The 13,063-nt window shown below is 26.6% G+C and overlaps 1 protein-coding gene across 5 annotated transcripts in view; it reads right to left on the reverse strand.

Moving 5' to 3' along the window:
* Positions 1 to 13,063, reverse strand: part of LOC100208934 (DNA repair protein REV1) — a 51,282-nt gene that overhangs the window by 16,296 nt on the left and 21,923 nt on the right. For all 5 annotated transcript variants that reach the window (XR_010637319.1, XM_065792031.1, XM_065792033.1 and 2 more), the window contains 3 exons: positions 10,049 to 10,296; positions 8,232 to 8,327; positions 33 to 221 (listed from right to left, as the gene is read on the reverse strand). Coding sequence is in view for 4 of the 5 variants with exons in the window: in XM_065792031.1 (XP_065648103.1) it covers positions 33 to 221; positions 8,232 to 8,327; positions 10,049 to 10,296 (533 nt within the window). In the remaining variant the exon portion in view is untranslated. The remainder of the gene's footprint in view (positions 1 to 32; positions 222 to 8,231; positions 8,328 to 10,048; positions 10,297 to 13,063) is intronic.

The following is a 13,063-nucleotide window of genomic DNA, read 5'->3' on the forward strand; positions in this document are numbered from 1 at the left end:
TTCTTTTAAAAATAGTGAGCTAAAAACTGTACCTGTATTCCTATTCCTCTGATATCTTGTGCAATAACAGTGAACAAATGCAAGAGTTGGAGACAGTAACGAGATATCAATTTAGAACTATTAGTTGGACTCGGGATCATGATTGATTTGCTAACATTATCACATAAACCATGCCCCATGTATTTTAAAGGAATTCCTTCACCTTTTTGACGAATCATCATCTAAAAAATTTTAATATTTAATTTGTTAATCAAAAAGAGAAATAAAGAGAAAGAAGAAAAATTAGATTTAATAGGAAAAAAAAAATTTGAGACAATCATTTAAAGATAAGAAAGTTTGCTCCAATATTTAAAATAAATTGATGCTAAATAAAACAAATTATTTAAAAAAAAGAGTACTGCATAGTTGTAAAAAAAAACAATATGCATATAAGATATAAAAAATTATTTATAAAAGTATCAAAGTTGAATGAAATTTTAAAACATTGAATAAAATATTAAAAGAAAATAATTAAAAAAAGACTTAACTAACACCTTGAAAACAAAAGTACTGAAATCCAGTATCTTTAGAATTATAGATCTCCAGTGATTGCGATTGCTTTTCACACTTTAACAATTAGTTTTTTCTTAAAAAATATTTTTGCAAACTGTTTTCGCTTTTTTGCTGTGTTTTTTTTTTTTACTATTATTAAATGATGTTTTTGTCTAAGTTTTTTAATAGGGTCATAAATTATGTCACGCTAAATTTGTCTTTTGAATAGAAGTATGATCATTTGCTCTTTTGCACGGAGATTTTCATTCAACACAAAGCGCTTTTGAAAAACTACTTTATATCTCTACGTATAAGCAAATAATATTTTAAAGTTTAATTTAATTTGACTTACTTAATGGATTAAAGTACATCACAGTAAATTTACCTATAAACTAAATCATAAGTGGTAGTGGTGTAGTTGTAAAACGCTTGCTTCATAAGCAAGAGATTCCGAGTTTAATCCCCACCACGTCCCTGGTAGTACCGCACTCAACTTGTTTCTCAGCGCAGCGGCCTCGTTTGTCAAGGTTCGTGTTTTGGAGTTATAGAGTTTAGAGAGGGTTATAACCACTATTAAGTAGCCTCCTCATGTGTAGTGGCCTTCTCGGCCTTGAGGAGGTGAATAACCTCCTCAAGGCCGAGTAAAATAAAAAAAAAAAAACAATCATTTAAGTTACTACAGGTAAGCTACTCAATTAATTTAATATACTCAAAGACTCACAAAAGTGAGCCATATAAATGTTTCTAATTATATCTTATATGTTGTTAACATATATTAAACTTTTACCTTAAAATTATTTTAACAAGTAATCTTGAATAGAGTATGAAAAACGTGATACCATTTTTTTTACATTTTTATGTTATTCAATGTTCATGATTAAACATTTTTTATCAATACCCAAGTGTTATTTTTAGGAATTTTTTAAAAAAAGAAATCTATTTGAGCGAGAAAATTTTAGTCTTCTCAAATTCTCTTGTTCAAATAATTTTGGGATTGAAATTTTAAATTTAAAAAAAAAAAAAAAAAAAAAACACTCAATAATTATAACTTTAATTGCAGCAACATCCGTATTACCCAGAGGCACATGGAGGAGGATTCCTGAAAGTTAAACGCAGATCTAGCTACATTAACAATATCAGATTTAGAATATAGTGCAAGTAAAGAAGAAAGTTTTATTTAAATTGTAAACATTTTGAATTTACTGCGGTAGCTTGAAAGAATGTGTTTGTTTTTTTGTTAAAAATTATTACACCAGTCCTGTCATTATTAGTATCACGCAAGCAAAAGTCCAGGAACAATTTTAAAAGCTAAAATATTCATTTTCTCAGTTGCTGCATTATTTATAAAACATATAAAATGAAATAAAATTTTTATTAACTAGAAAAATGGAATGATAAAACCTGTTTTCAATACGAAGAGATGATACTATCTTTCAGGGTGTGGATGTAAGGTACCATATCAAATGTACTGTTAATCATCTTAGACTAGAAGGAAAGAAGAAAGGGAAGAAGAAAGGAAGTGCATGAAAATCTGGAACTGCTGATAGAGTATGCTTTTATCATTCTGTTGATAAAATACCAACTGTTATGAACCCTAATCCAACATTGAATATGGTTCAAAAATTTTTTAGTTAATTGTTTTTTATTTCTTGTAAATAGTTTTAAAAGTAGAGACTCTATTTTAAACAATAAACCAGTGATTATTGCAAACATTAAACCAAAAATTAAATTAAAAAAAAATAAATTACAATAATTTTGATTAAAGAAATATATGCTTAAATTTCAATGCATGCTTAATTATAAAATATATTCCTAAATTTTTAAATTTTGACTCGCTCTTTCCACTATAACTGCAACTTAAACTTTAAATTATAACTTAGGCTGTAAGCTTAACAGTAACTTATGCTTTTTTAAACTCCACCAAACAAATAAATTACAAGATAATACCTAAATATGAGAGATCTTATGTTAAAAAAATACAAAGATATACAATAATACTATTTAATACTAACGCACCCTCCCCCTTATCGCAGGCGGCGCCGAAATTAAGGTGGACGGGGGAGGGAGGTGTAATTTTTTTTTCCCAAGAAGATTTTTTTACGTTAATTTGAGCCCTGTATTTAATACCTTTTTTGGCAGCTCTTATTTTAATAATCTGAGGGATAACTCAGGGAGGAATTTTGGGGTAACTCACATCATCTTGTTCTAGATTGTTTCTCACTGATGATAACAACTTTGGCTTACTGATGATGTTATGTGGTTTTTTGTTGATTGTAACTGATTGATTTGTATTTTAAAGAAACATTTTTAATATGATTACATTTTTTGAGTCAACAGATAACACTTAAAACCAAGACTAAGCCTCAAAATGCTTACACCATGGTTCTAACTGACCTACAACAACCTACAAGCCTCCACCATGGTTCCAGGGCCGGATTTACACCCTTTGGTGCCCTAGGCTGAATCGCTTTTTAGGGCCCTTTTTCTCTAATTTTCCTATGCCAATTTTTCATTTTACTACATAAAAAACAATTTTACAAATGCAAAAGAAACTAGAAAATAAGTACTATTTCAGTATTAGAGTAAATTCTAACAATTTTTTACTTATAGAAATTTTTTCCTTTTTTTTTCTCAACAAAATTTGTTGATTAGAGAATCCGTATCAAGAAGTTTTATTAAATCCGCATCATCAAAGAACTTTTTCTTTGTTTGATGTTTTTTATGTGAATATTCTGTATCAGGAAGTAAAATTTTAGCTTCAAAATTGTTATAGTTGTCTTTTCTATATGTTATCTGCAAGCAAAGACAGAAGTAAATAACATGATCTAATGTTATTTTTGGATCTTGTAAGGCTTTTGACACTGAGTTTATACTTTTTAGAATTGCATCCCAGAAAACTGCTTGTACTGCAAGTTCAAATTCATCCATTTTTGATAAAAAATTTTGTGCTTCAGCTCTAGCAATTAATTCAACATTTTCGAATATCAACTTCATTTCGAATATTTTCACCCAAAATATTCGTGAAGGAACTCAAAATACTTTTAAAACAGAGTTTGATTACTTTCACTGAATCTTGAATTCCATTTTGTTTTCAAAAGTGGTTTGACCATACAAGCTGATTTTTTTTTTAAGAACACTCTTTTTCTCTTTGTTGACAATGAAAAATAGTTGTGCATTTGTAGAACTATGCCAAAAAAAATTTTAGTTTCCAGCACAAGGAAAATATATTGTAAAAATATTTTTTTCTAAAATTTTTGCTTGCATTCCTTTATATTTTCCTGACATATTAGAAGCACTACCGCATGACTGAGATCTGCAGTCTGAAAAGTTGATTCCAATTTTGTTCAAGAAGTTCACTGTAAATTCGGTATGACTTTCAATTTCAATAAACTGTAAGAATCATTCAATTGGTTCCAAAGATTTTTTAAGCACATATCTTAGAACAACACAAAGTTGATCGTGATGAGATAAGCCAGGCATAGAATCTACTGAAATTCCAAAATATTTTAAAACCTTTACAACAGTCACAATAGCATTCAGAATATTTTTTGTCATTAAAGAAATCAATTTATTGCAAACTGTCTCAGACGAGTATGAAGTTTTTCCTGAACCAACTTGACCGTAATGTGTAATGTGTTCTCTGATAGGAATGGGTCAAATTATGTAATCAGTTCAAAAAGTCCAAGGAAATTTCTATTACTTTGTTCTCCAAACATTTTGTTGGAACTTCTAAATGCTAGATTTTTTTTCAACCAAAGTACAAATTATAGCTACTACACATTTCAAAATCATCTCCAATATTGCTGTTCTTTTTTTGATTCTTCTTCAAGTTTGTTGTCCAATGTATTTTGACTTCTTCTAATTAAATAAGCCATTAAGGCTTCTCTGTATTCTTCGTGTGAAACAGTGAAGCAGCATTTTTCCAGTCTCTCAAACTAGTTGTAGTAAGAAAAAAACAGGAAATCTTGAGAACCTTGCATAGGAAGCAGTAAAGATTTACTTTTGCTGGCGAGTAAATCAACCATTCACGATCGTATTTTTCACCATATACTATTTGGCATTTGAAATATGATTTTGAACAAAAGTGACAGTGATCCTTGTAAAACTGTTTTGGTTTATTATTAAAGTTCTGAATAGTTTTTGGTTTCTTTTGAAACCCAAAATGAAATATCATCTTCAGTATGATGTTTCCATAAGCCAATGTCATCTTTTCTGTTGATGTTTAAGTTCTATCACATCTGTCAGTGATTAATTGAGGAGAATGCGTGATTCTAGCAATTGATGATCATTTTCTGAAACCGATTGTTCTGTGTCAATAGAGAGATTTATGGGCACTGTACTTCCAACTTTCACCAAAAAACCATCAATTTCTGAATTTTTTTAAATTCTTGTTTTTTTTTTTAGTTTTTTTCTTTTGCTTTTAAAATCAACTTTTGTGTAATCGATTCATTTTCTAAATAAAACAACTAAAGTAACAGGCTTATTCGGCAAAGGGGTGCGATCGCACTCTGTTCCTGACCATGCATATAATATTTAGTTGCCACAACTTGGGCATGGCTTGTTTAGATGTTTGAGAACATTCAAGTTTATGTATGATTCCATATATGTCCACATAACAATTAGTTTTTAAAATACACGCTAAAAGAATTAACTTGATAAATTTATTCTTTACTTAGCAAATTTAAATATTTTTCACTAAAATTATGGGGCCCCAAAAATTGCGAGGCTCTAGGCAGCAGCCTAGTCAGCCTATAGGTAAATTCAGGACTGCATGGTTCCAATATAACAAGACTAAGCTATAGTATATGGCTGAGACATACTCTCAGTTGTGGCCATAAAGAGGGAGGTTGTGAAGCATGAAGAGTTGAGGCTGTGACATTCCCCTAGTTGTGGACATAAAGAGAGGCTTGGTCTCAGTTTAATGATCTCTAATGCTCCAATTTCATAACTGAAATACATAGTTCCAACTTGAATTAATATTTTTCTGAGTATTATGAAGTCATCTGAAAACTAATACAATAACAATTGGATACTGATTTTAAACATTGAAAGTTATCAATTTTTATAGTCTTTGATAGATGCCTGACTAATAAAGTTTTTGTTAACAATTACTCTGCCATTTTTATTCCTTCCTTTTTCTACCATCAATACTACCGCATTTTCTACTAACCCTGACTATTCCGCATTTACTACATTTTAATAGCATTTTTTTTTTAATTTATGGTTACTTGAAAACTGATTTCTTTGGATGACAACTGAAATAAATCAAGTAGAGAAAATAGATAAAGTTCTTGAAGATTGAAAACTCTTTAAAGTCTTTTCTAAGACAGTTCTAGTATACAATATCTTTAGTTCTAGTAGACAATATCTTCAGTTCTAGTAGACAATATCTTTACAAACACAGATCATAAAATCCAAACTATAGACCAAAACCAAAACCAAAAAAATGCATTTCAAATAGGAAAAATGGTAATCATCAATTGCAAGTTTCAATATGTTGTGAATTTTGGGCTATTAACTATGTTATTATTAACAAGGTTTTATTAAAGCAAGGTTTTATTAAAAGATTGTTTTATTAACAAGGTTTTATTAAAACATTGTTTTATTATTAACAAGGTTTTATTAAAACATTGTTTTATTATTAACAAGGTTTTATTAAAACATATCTTAAATAACTAAAGTAGTGGCCAGATGCTTTTATATGAATGTAGCATTTGAATTGCCACTGGAAGCTTAAATCCTTAAGTTAGAAAATTGGTTCCCTTAAATATTGATTAGCATTTATAATAAAATTAATATTTACAAATTTAAAATTATTGTAAAATCTTCTAATTTTAATTATTTTGATCTGTATTGTCTTGTTTCTATGTAGTTCAAAGTCATGGTTGCTATGGTTAGATGGTTATTTCGTAAGAAGAAGAATAAGGTGTCTGTTATTTATTTTATGATAAACTGCAAAATTAAATAGATTACTTTTTATTTTAGTTTAAAAGATCTTTATAAAAAACAGATAAAACTAACAATTTACTTAAAGTTAAAAAAAACTCCAGATTTGTTAAAGCTTAAAATTAACTTAATGAACAAAATGTAGCATTTAATAAAACGAAGAGAATGATTGGTCAATTAGCACCTGAAGAGAATGATTGGTTAATTAGCACCTGGGCAAGAAATTTAGAAAGAAAAATAATAGAAATAGAGCTTACAAAAAAAAGAAAAAAGAGTTGAACAAGAAAGAAAAAATTTTAAGCACAAAAAATATTTGACAGTATTGTATGATAGAAATTTAAGTATTTAAGTAGTTTCAAAATAATTTAGTTAATTTATATAAGACAATTATCAATACAGTTATTTACTTTATGTAACTTGTTTTCAAAAAGTTATTTAAATTGCATTTGACTGAACTATCAGGCACACATTTTAATTTATTGGTTTTAAAAAAACTCATTATTTTTCAGCTTGATTATCAAATTAGTAGAAGTAAAGCTTTTCTTTGATTAAATCAAAGAGCGCAACATTGAATGGAAATACAGTTCCAGTTGAGTTGATTTTATCACAAAATGATAAAAATATGCACAACATATTGATGGGAAGCTTTACACAGAAACCATTACATGTCATGAAGTGATAGCTTCTTGATTTGAAAAAAGTCTATTAAGTCAAGATAACAAATATTTTATTTTTTCAATTTATTATATCAGGAAAATATTTAATCGCATTCTTTTAACACATTTTTGGTTTCTATTTGCTTATGCTATGTAGCATCAAGTGACCAGATTATGACTAGGTTATAAATACAGAACATATAGTTCCAAAAAATATGAAAATCTTTTGATCAAATGGTGAAGTATCAGGCTATTGTTTGTTTACATTCAAAATCATCTTTTCATAATGATAAGATAATCAAGATATAATATCTAAACTTCTTCAAGTAAAAATGTTGGTTTTTTTAACAATAAAAAACTCATAAAACCAAATAACAATAGTTTAAGCAAAGTTTATTTTTTTTAATTAATAAAAATTTTATAGTTTTTATAGTAACATACCTGCTTTATTTTAGAAAACGTATTTATTATATTTTGTCAAATATGACAAAATATAATAAATAATTACTATAAAAAGCTCAATATATTTTATCCAAGCTTCTCCATTAAGAGAATAACTTTTTAACAGTGTTTCAATATTGTAAAAATTAATGTTTCTCATTAAAAATATTTTGTGCAAAATTTTGCTAATTTAAGTTTAGCAGGTTTTAAATATTTGTTCGTCATTTACATTCTTATGTCATACTATTCGCTTGTCATTTGCATTTGTTCAAAGCACACAATAAATTCTATAGAATTAAATGCAATTTTGGAAGACACAAGAAACAATAAAAAATTAACACTATTTTGCTTAATCTGCTCAAGTTTTCTTATTGATATATTTAATCTGATTTTAGTTAATTATTCATTATGTTTTTGATTATCTAAAATTTGAACATTACTTAAAAACTTTAAAAGCATAAATTATATATTTAAATTGGAAAAAAAATGGAATAAAGTAAAGAGACATGAGGATAAATTCGAGTTGCATTGCAAAATTAGATGAACATAATCAGACAAAAGTCTACTTAAAAAAATACACATGTTTTAACCACTGCACCACCAACACAACTAATGCGTAGATTACATTTAATTAACAGTTAAGGTATTATAAAATACCTTTAAAGTGATAAGTTTTCCTTTCTTTTCAGCCTCTGTTAATCGAACTTCAACTTGTTTTGAAAGTTGTTCAATAAACTCTTCAACTTCTTTCATCTATATACATGCACACATATACACATTTATATATATATATATATATATATATATATATATATATATATATATATATATATATATATATATATATATATATATATATATATATATATATATATATATATATATATATATATATATATATATATATATATATATATATATACACACACACACACACACACACATATATACATTTGTTTCTCTGTGCAGCGGCCTTGTTCGTCAAGGTTCGTGTTTCGGAGTTAAAGAGGGTTGCAGCTACAATAATAGTAGCCTCCTTGACTGTAGTGGCCTTCTCGGTCTTGGGGAGGCAAATTAAAATAAAAAAATATGTATATTCAGGTTTGGCTAAGGCTGCTGCAATTATTTGAAAAATATTTTGAAATCCTATTATTTTTAGAATTTTTTACACCAACTCGATTTTTATTCTCAAATTTTAAATTTTAATTTTAAATCATTTCTGCAACTGAATCAATAATAATTTGCTTCAGATTGGCAACCATACCCTCCATTAGCTTTATTTTAATTAACAACAATTTGCTCAAGATTGTCAACTGTCTCCATTAATATTATTTGAATCAATAACAGTTTGTTTCAGATTGTCAACCATATTTTCTATGAGTTTTATTTTAACTTTGTTAATTGCTAATGCAACTAGCTCCATCAATTTTTTTTACTTTTATCATTTGATCTTTGATAATAGGGATATCATCCCTAACAGTGGATTACTTCCTGTTGTGAATTAATGTAAAATGAGTTACCCTTATTATAATAAAGAAAATTAGATGTGTTATTTTACTCTTTAAGAGAAACCAATTTTGCTTTATAAAGTTATAATTTTTTTTATATTCAAACAATTAAATGTTAGATTTAGATGGCAAAAAAAATTCAGAACAAAATAATTTAGAATTACATGGAAAAAAAAATATCAAAATAAAACTAGAATTAAAACTTATTTAGAATTAAAATTTACTTTTGTTTTTATTTCACTCTTTAAATGCAATAGAATATTTTATTTTATTTTTTAATCTTTTATTTTTTGAAAAAGATAAAGACTTTTAAAAAAGTGGTAGTGGTGTCGTGGTAAAGCGCTTGCTTTATAAGCAAGAGGTTCCGAGTTTGATCCCCACCACGTCCCTGGCAGTACCGCACTCAACTTGTTTCTTTGCGCAGCAGTCTTGTTCGTCAAGGTTCGTGTTTCAGAGTTATAGAGTTGAGAGAGGGTTACAACCACAATTAAGTAGCCTCCTCATCTGCAGTGGCTTTCTCGGACTTGGGGAGGTGAATTAACAAAAAACAAAAAAAAGTCTTTGAAAACTTAATATCTTTTAGTGCTTAATTATCAACTTCACATTCATTTCAGGAAAATAAGATGCAAAAAAATATTAAATAATAATAATTCTTTATTATATTTTCTGGTTGTCTAGTTTTTAAAAAAGCCATTTGCCATAAAAACAAATATTCTATATTTTAATAAACTGTCTTTGAAACACCAAAAAAAGGAAAAGAAAAATGAATTACAAAAAATCTCAAGAAAAGTTTAGGTGCTAAACTAACTAAATTACTACTATTAAGTGAATAATTTATTATTATCACTATTATTTATTACTATTACTATGATTAAAACTAGTGGTAATTTATCTAAAAAAATAAGAAATAAAAAACTGTTTTTGAAAAAAATTGGTACAAAAATTAAATAATAAAAATTTATTTACAGAGCTAAACCTCATTCCATAATTTATTTCTGCAGAGACACTTTTCCGTTCTTCATAAAGTTTTAATGTGCGACTGTCTTCTCCACGACAAAAATTGTACAACATTTCACCAAGCTTTTGACCAAATTCTTTTTTTAAAAATAATAATGAAAATTTTTGAAGGTCAGCACATGTTAAGATTGATAAAGAAGACAGTTTTTCACTATAGATAGCACCAATGCCAGGAAGGTTACAAACCTTTTGACTAGCTAAAATTAACAAATAACAATAGTATAAATTTATTAGAATAAAAACTACCACACGTTAGTAAGTTAACATGTTAGGAATTGGTAGGAACCGCTGTAACTGGTAGAAAGTATGTTATCAGTGAATATATTATTAGCAATGGGTCCATTCAGAACTCAGCCTAGTCTGATTTTTCTCTGTTATTCTGAGTTTTGGAGTAGAAAAGAAATCAAGAAACTTTGACAGAACTCCAACAAAGTTTTCAGAAAAAATCATTTTTTTACTGGTAAAATAATTAAATTCTTCTTTTTTTCTATGCTGCTTTTACAATAAGTCGTTGTTTTAAAAATGTTATCTTGAGAAAAAAAGTATTTTCAATGACCTAATGTGATGTCACAGTTGGCAGAGAATATTATAATATTATAATTTAATTTTAAAATCAAACAAAAATAAAAAAATAGAAAAATTCTACTAATTTATCTAAAAGGTAAACTTAATTAAACATTAGTTAATTCAAAGCTAAGTTATTTAATTTAAATGAATTAAAAACTAATATCTGAGGATTAACAGGTGAAGAATGGTGTAGCATTAGAGGTAGAAGTACTTTAATTTAAATGTTTACCACAACTTTATGTATTGCTGAGAAAAAGTATAATTCCCATCTCCATGTTCTGGTGAAACATTTGAACATTTTTATAATGATAAAGTTAGAAGAATGAGGCTTAGATAGTGACTGCAATTAAAATTACGGATGGCTGTAGGTGGATGCTGAAATTCGGTGCCATAGATAAGTTTCCGTATCAGACCTTAGAATAATTCGATTCATTTTAGTTTTTTATTTATTTGATATACACTAAAAAAGATTGTCACAAAATTGTGGAAAGAAACTGAATCAGATGTTGAAGCAGAACTGATAGAGAGATTGAAGAAGAATTGTTTATTAATTACTAGGAGGAAAAAATTGAAAATGAAGAAAATATCGAAGAAAGAGACTTTAAATACTAATTAAGTTCTTGAAATATTTATTGTTTTGATATGAAGTTCTAAAAGAAACATACATGAAATTTACAGATCATTACATGACAAAGGACTGCTCTCAACGGAACGGTGTTTTTGAAATGATAAAAAGATTTTTGGATGTGCTTTTTTTTTTTTTTTATACAACTTATAAGGTTTAAAAAAAACACTTGAGAAACCAAACGAACTGCCTAAACATGTTTAATGACATTGACTTTATTAAAACCGTTTATTATTTGAAACAAAAGAAAATAGCCTGCACCCAAAATTAGATGTATGCGCTAATGGCAAACAAGGAGAACCACAACAATCAACATCCTTTTTTACCAAAATTCAAGAAGCTCTAAATCAAAATCAATCAATAGCTTAAAATTCAAAAATCAAGACCTTCACCAATCAGTTAAAAGAATATGAAGCAACTGCAGGCCTTGTTTTAAAAGGTTAAGCGTAGAACGATTTACGTACGCAATTTTAACATAAGCAGTAAGCGATTTTGGTTAAGCGACTTTTTACCATTTTTTAACTTTTAAATTAAACACTAAGCGGTAAGATAAAAGAAGTAAATAATTTTAAAAAAAGTGACCTTAACTTTTGAATGATGTTTATGTAAAAATATTTCTTACAAAAGTTTCAATGACAATTATGTTTAATATAAGTGCTATTTAAATAATAAATTTAAATAATAAATTTTTTAATTAGTAAGTCTTTACTAATATAAAAAACTCAAATAAAATAAAAGTTTAATCTTATTTTGTTTTTATTTTATTGTAACGATTGATTTTTTAAGCTTGAAGCTTGATCATAAAAACATAATTTATTTCTGATAAAAAATATATGATTTAATTTAAAACTAATTTAATAAAAATATATAATTTTATTCTCATAAAAAAAAATATATAGATTAATTTTGATTTAAAAATATATATTTAAGTTAATTAAAATTAAAGTTAATGTTTGGGATTAACTTGACTGTGAAATCTATTAAAAAATATTACTAAATATTGTTCAATTTTTAAATTTTATTTGTTCTTTATTTTTATCGCAATTTTTTTTCGGTTTTCCTTCCTAAACATTTATTTTTTTACTCTAAATTGAATTTTAAATAAACGGCTGTGTCAAAAGTTTGCACAAAACGTAAGTTAAACTTTTTTTTTATAAGGCAAGTTAAATCGAAGCGATTATTTTTTAATAATCGATATATTCCACGATGTAATTTTAATAATAAAATAATAAACTAATAAACTTTAAATAAATAAAGTAAATATATTAACGTCATTTTTTTATTTGTTACTCGTTAATTTTTAACTAAAAAATTATTTGTAGCTGCAATTAAAAATTTAAGAAATAATCATTTTGAAAACTCAAAAATTTATCAAATTTTAATTCATTTATGCATATGTCGAGAAAAGAATGAAATTTGTTAATATCAAACATTTTTTTAAATGCAATATTAAATTTAATTATTTAATATTGAAAAAAAATAAAAGAAAATAAACATTCTTTTATAGTAATAATAAAAAAGCTATTAAATAAAATTTAACTTGTTTTTTGGTAATTAATATTTTTGCAGTATTTAAAAAAAGTGTAAAAAATTAAAGAATAAAGAGAATTTTATGACGCTAAATATCGTGTTAAGCATTTTTTTAATTCAAAACAAGGTCAGCAATTGGTGTTAAATCTGAAGCAATTTTGAAATTTAAATTAGCTGTCCACAGAATTCAACCCATTTATTAGATAGAACCTGTTCCTGAATAAATATTGATAAAAAAAATT

This window comes from Hydra vulgaris, chromosome 03 (genome assembly GCF_038396675.1).
Source record: "Hydra vulgaris chromosome 03, alternate assembly HydraT2T_AEP".
NCBI lineage: Eukaryota > Metazoa > Cnidaria > Hydrozoa > Anthoathecata > Hydridae > Hydra > Hydra vulgaris.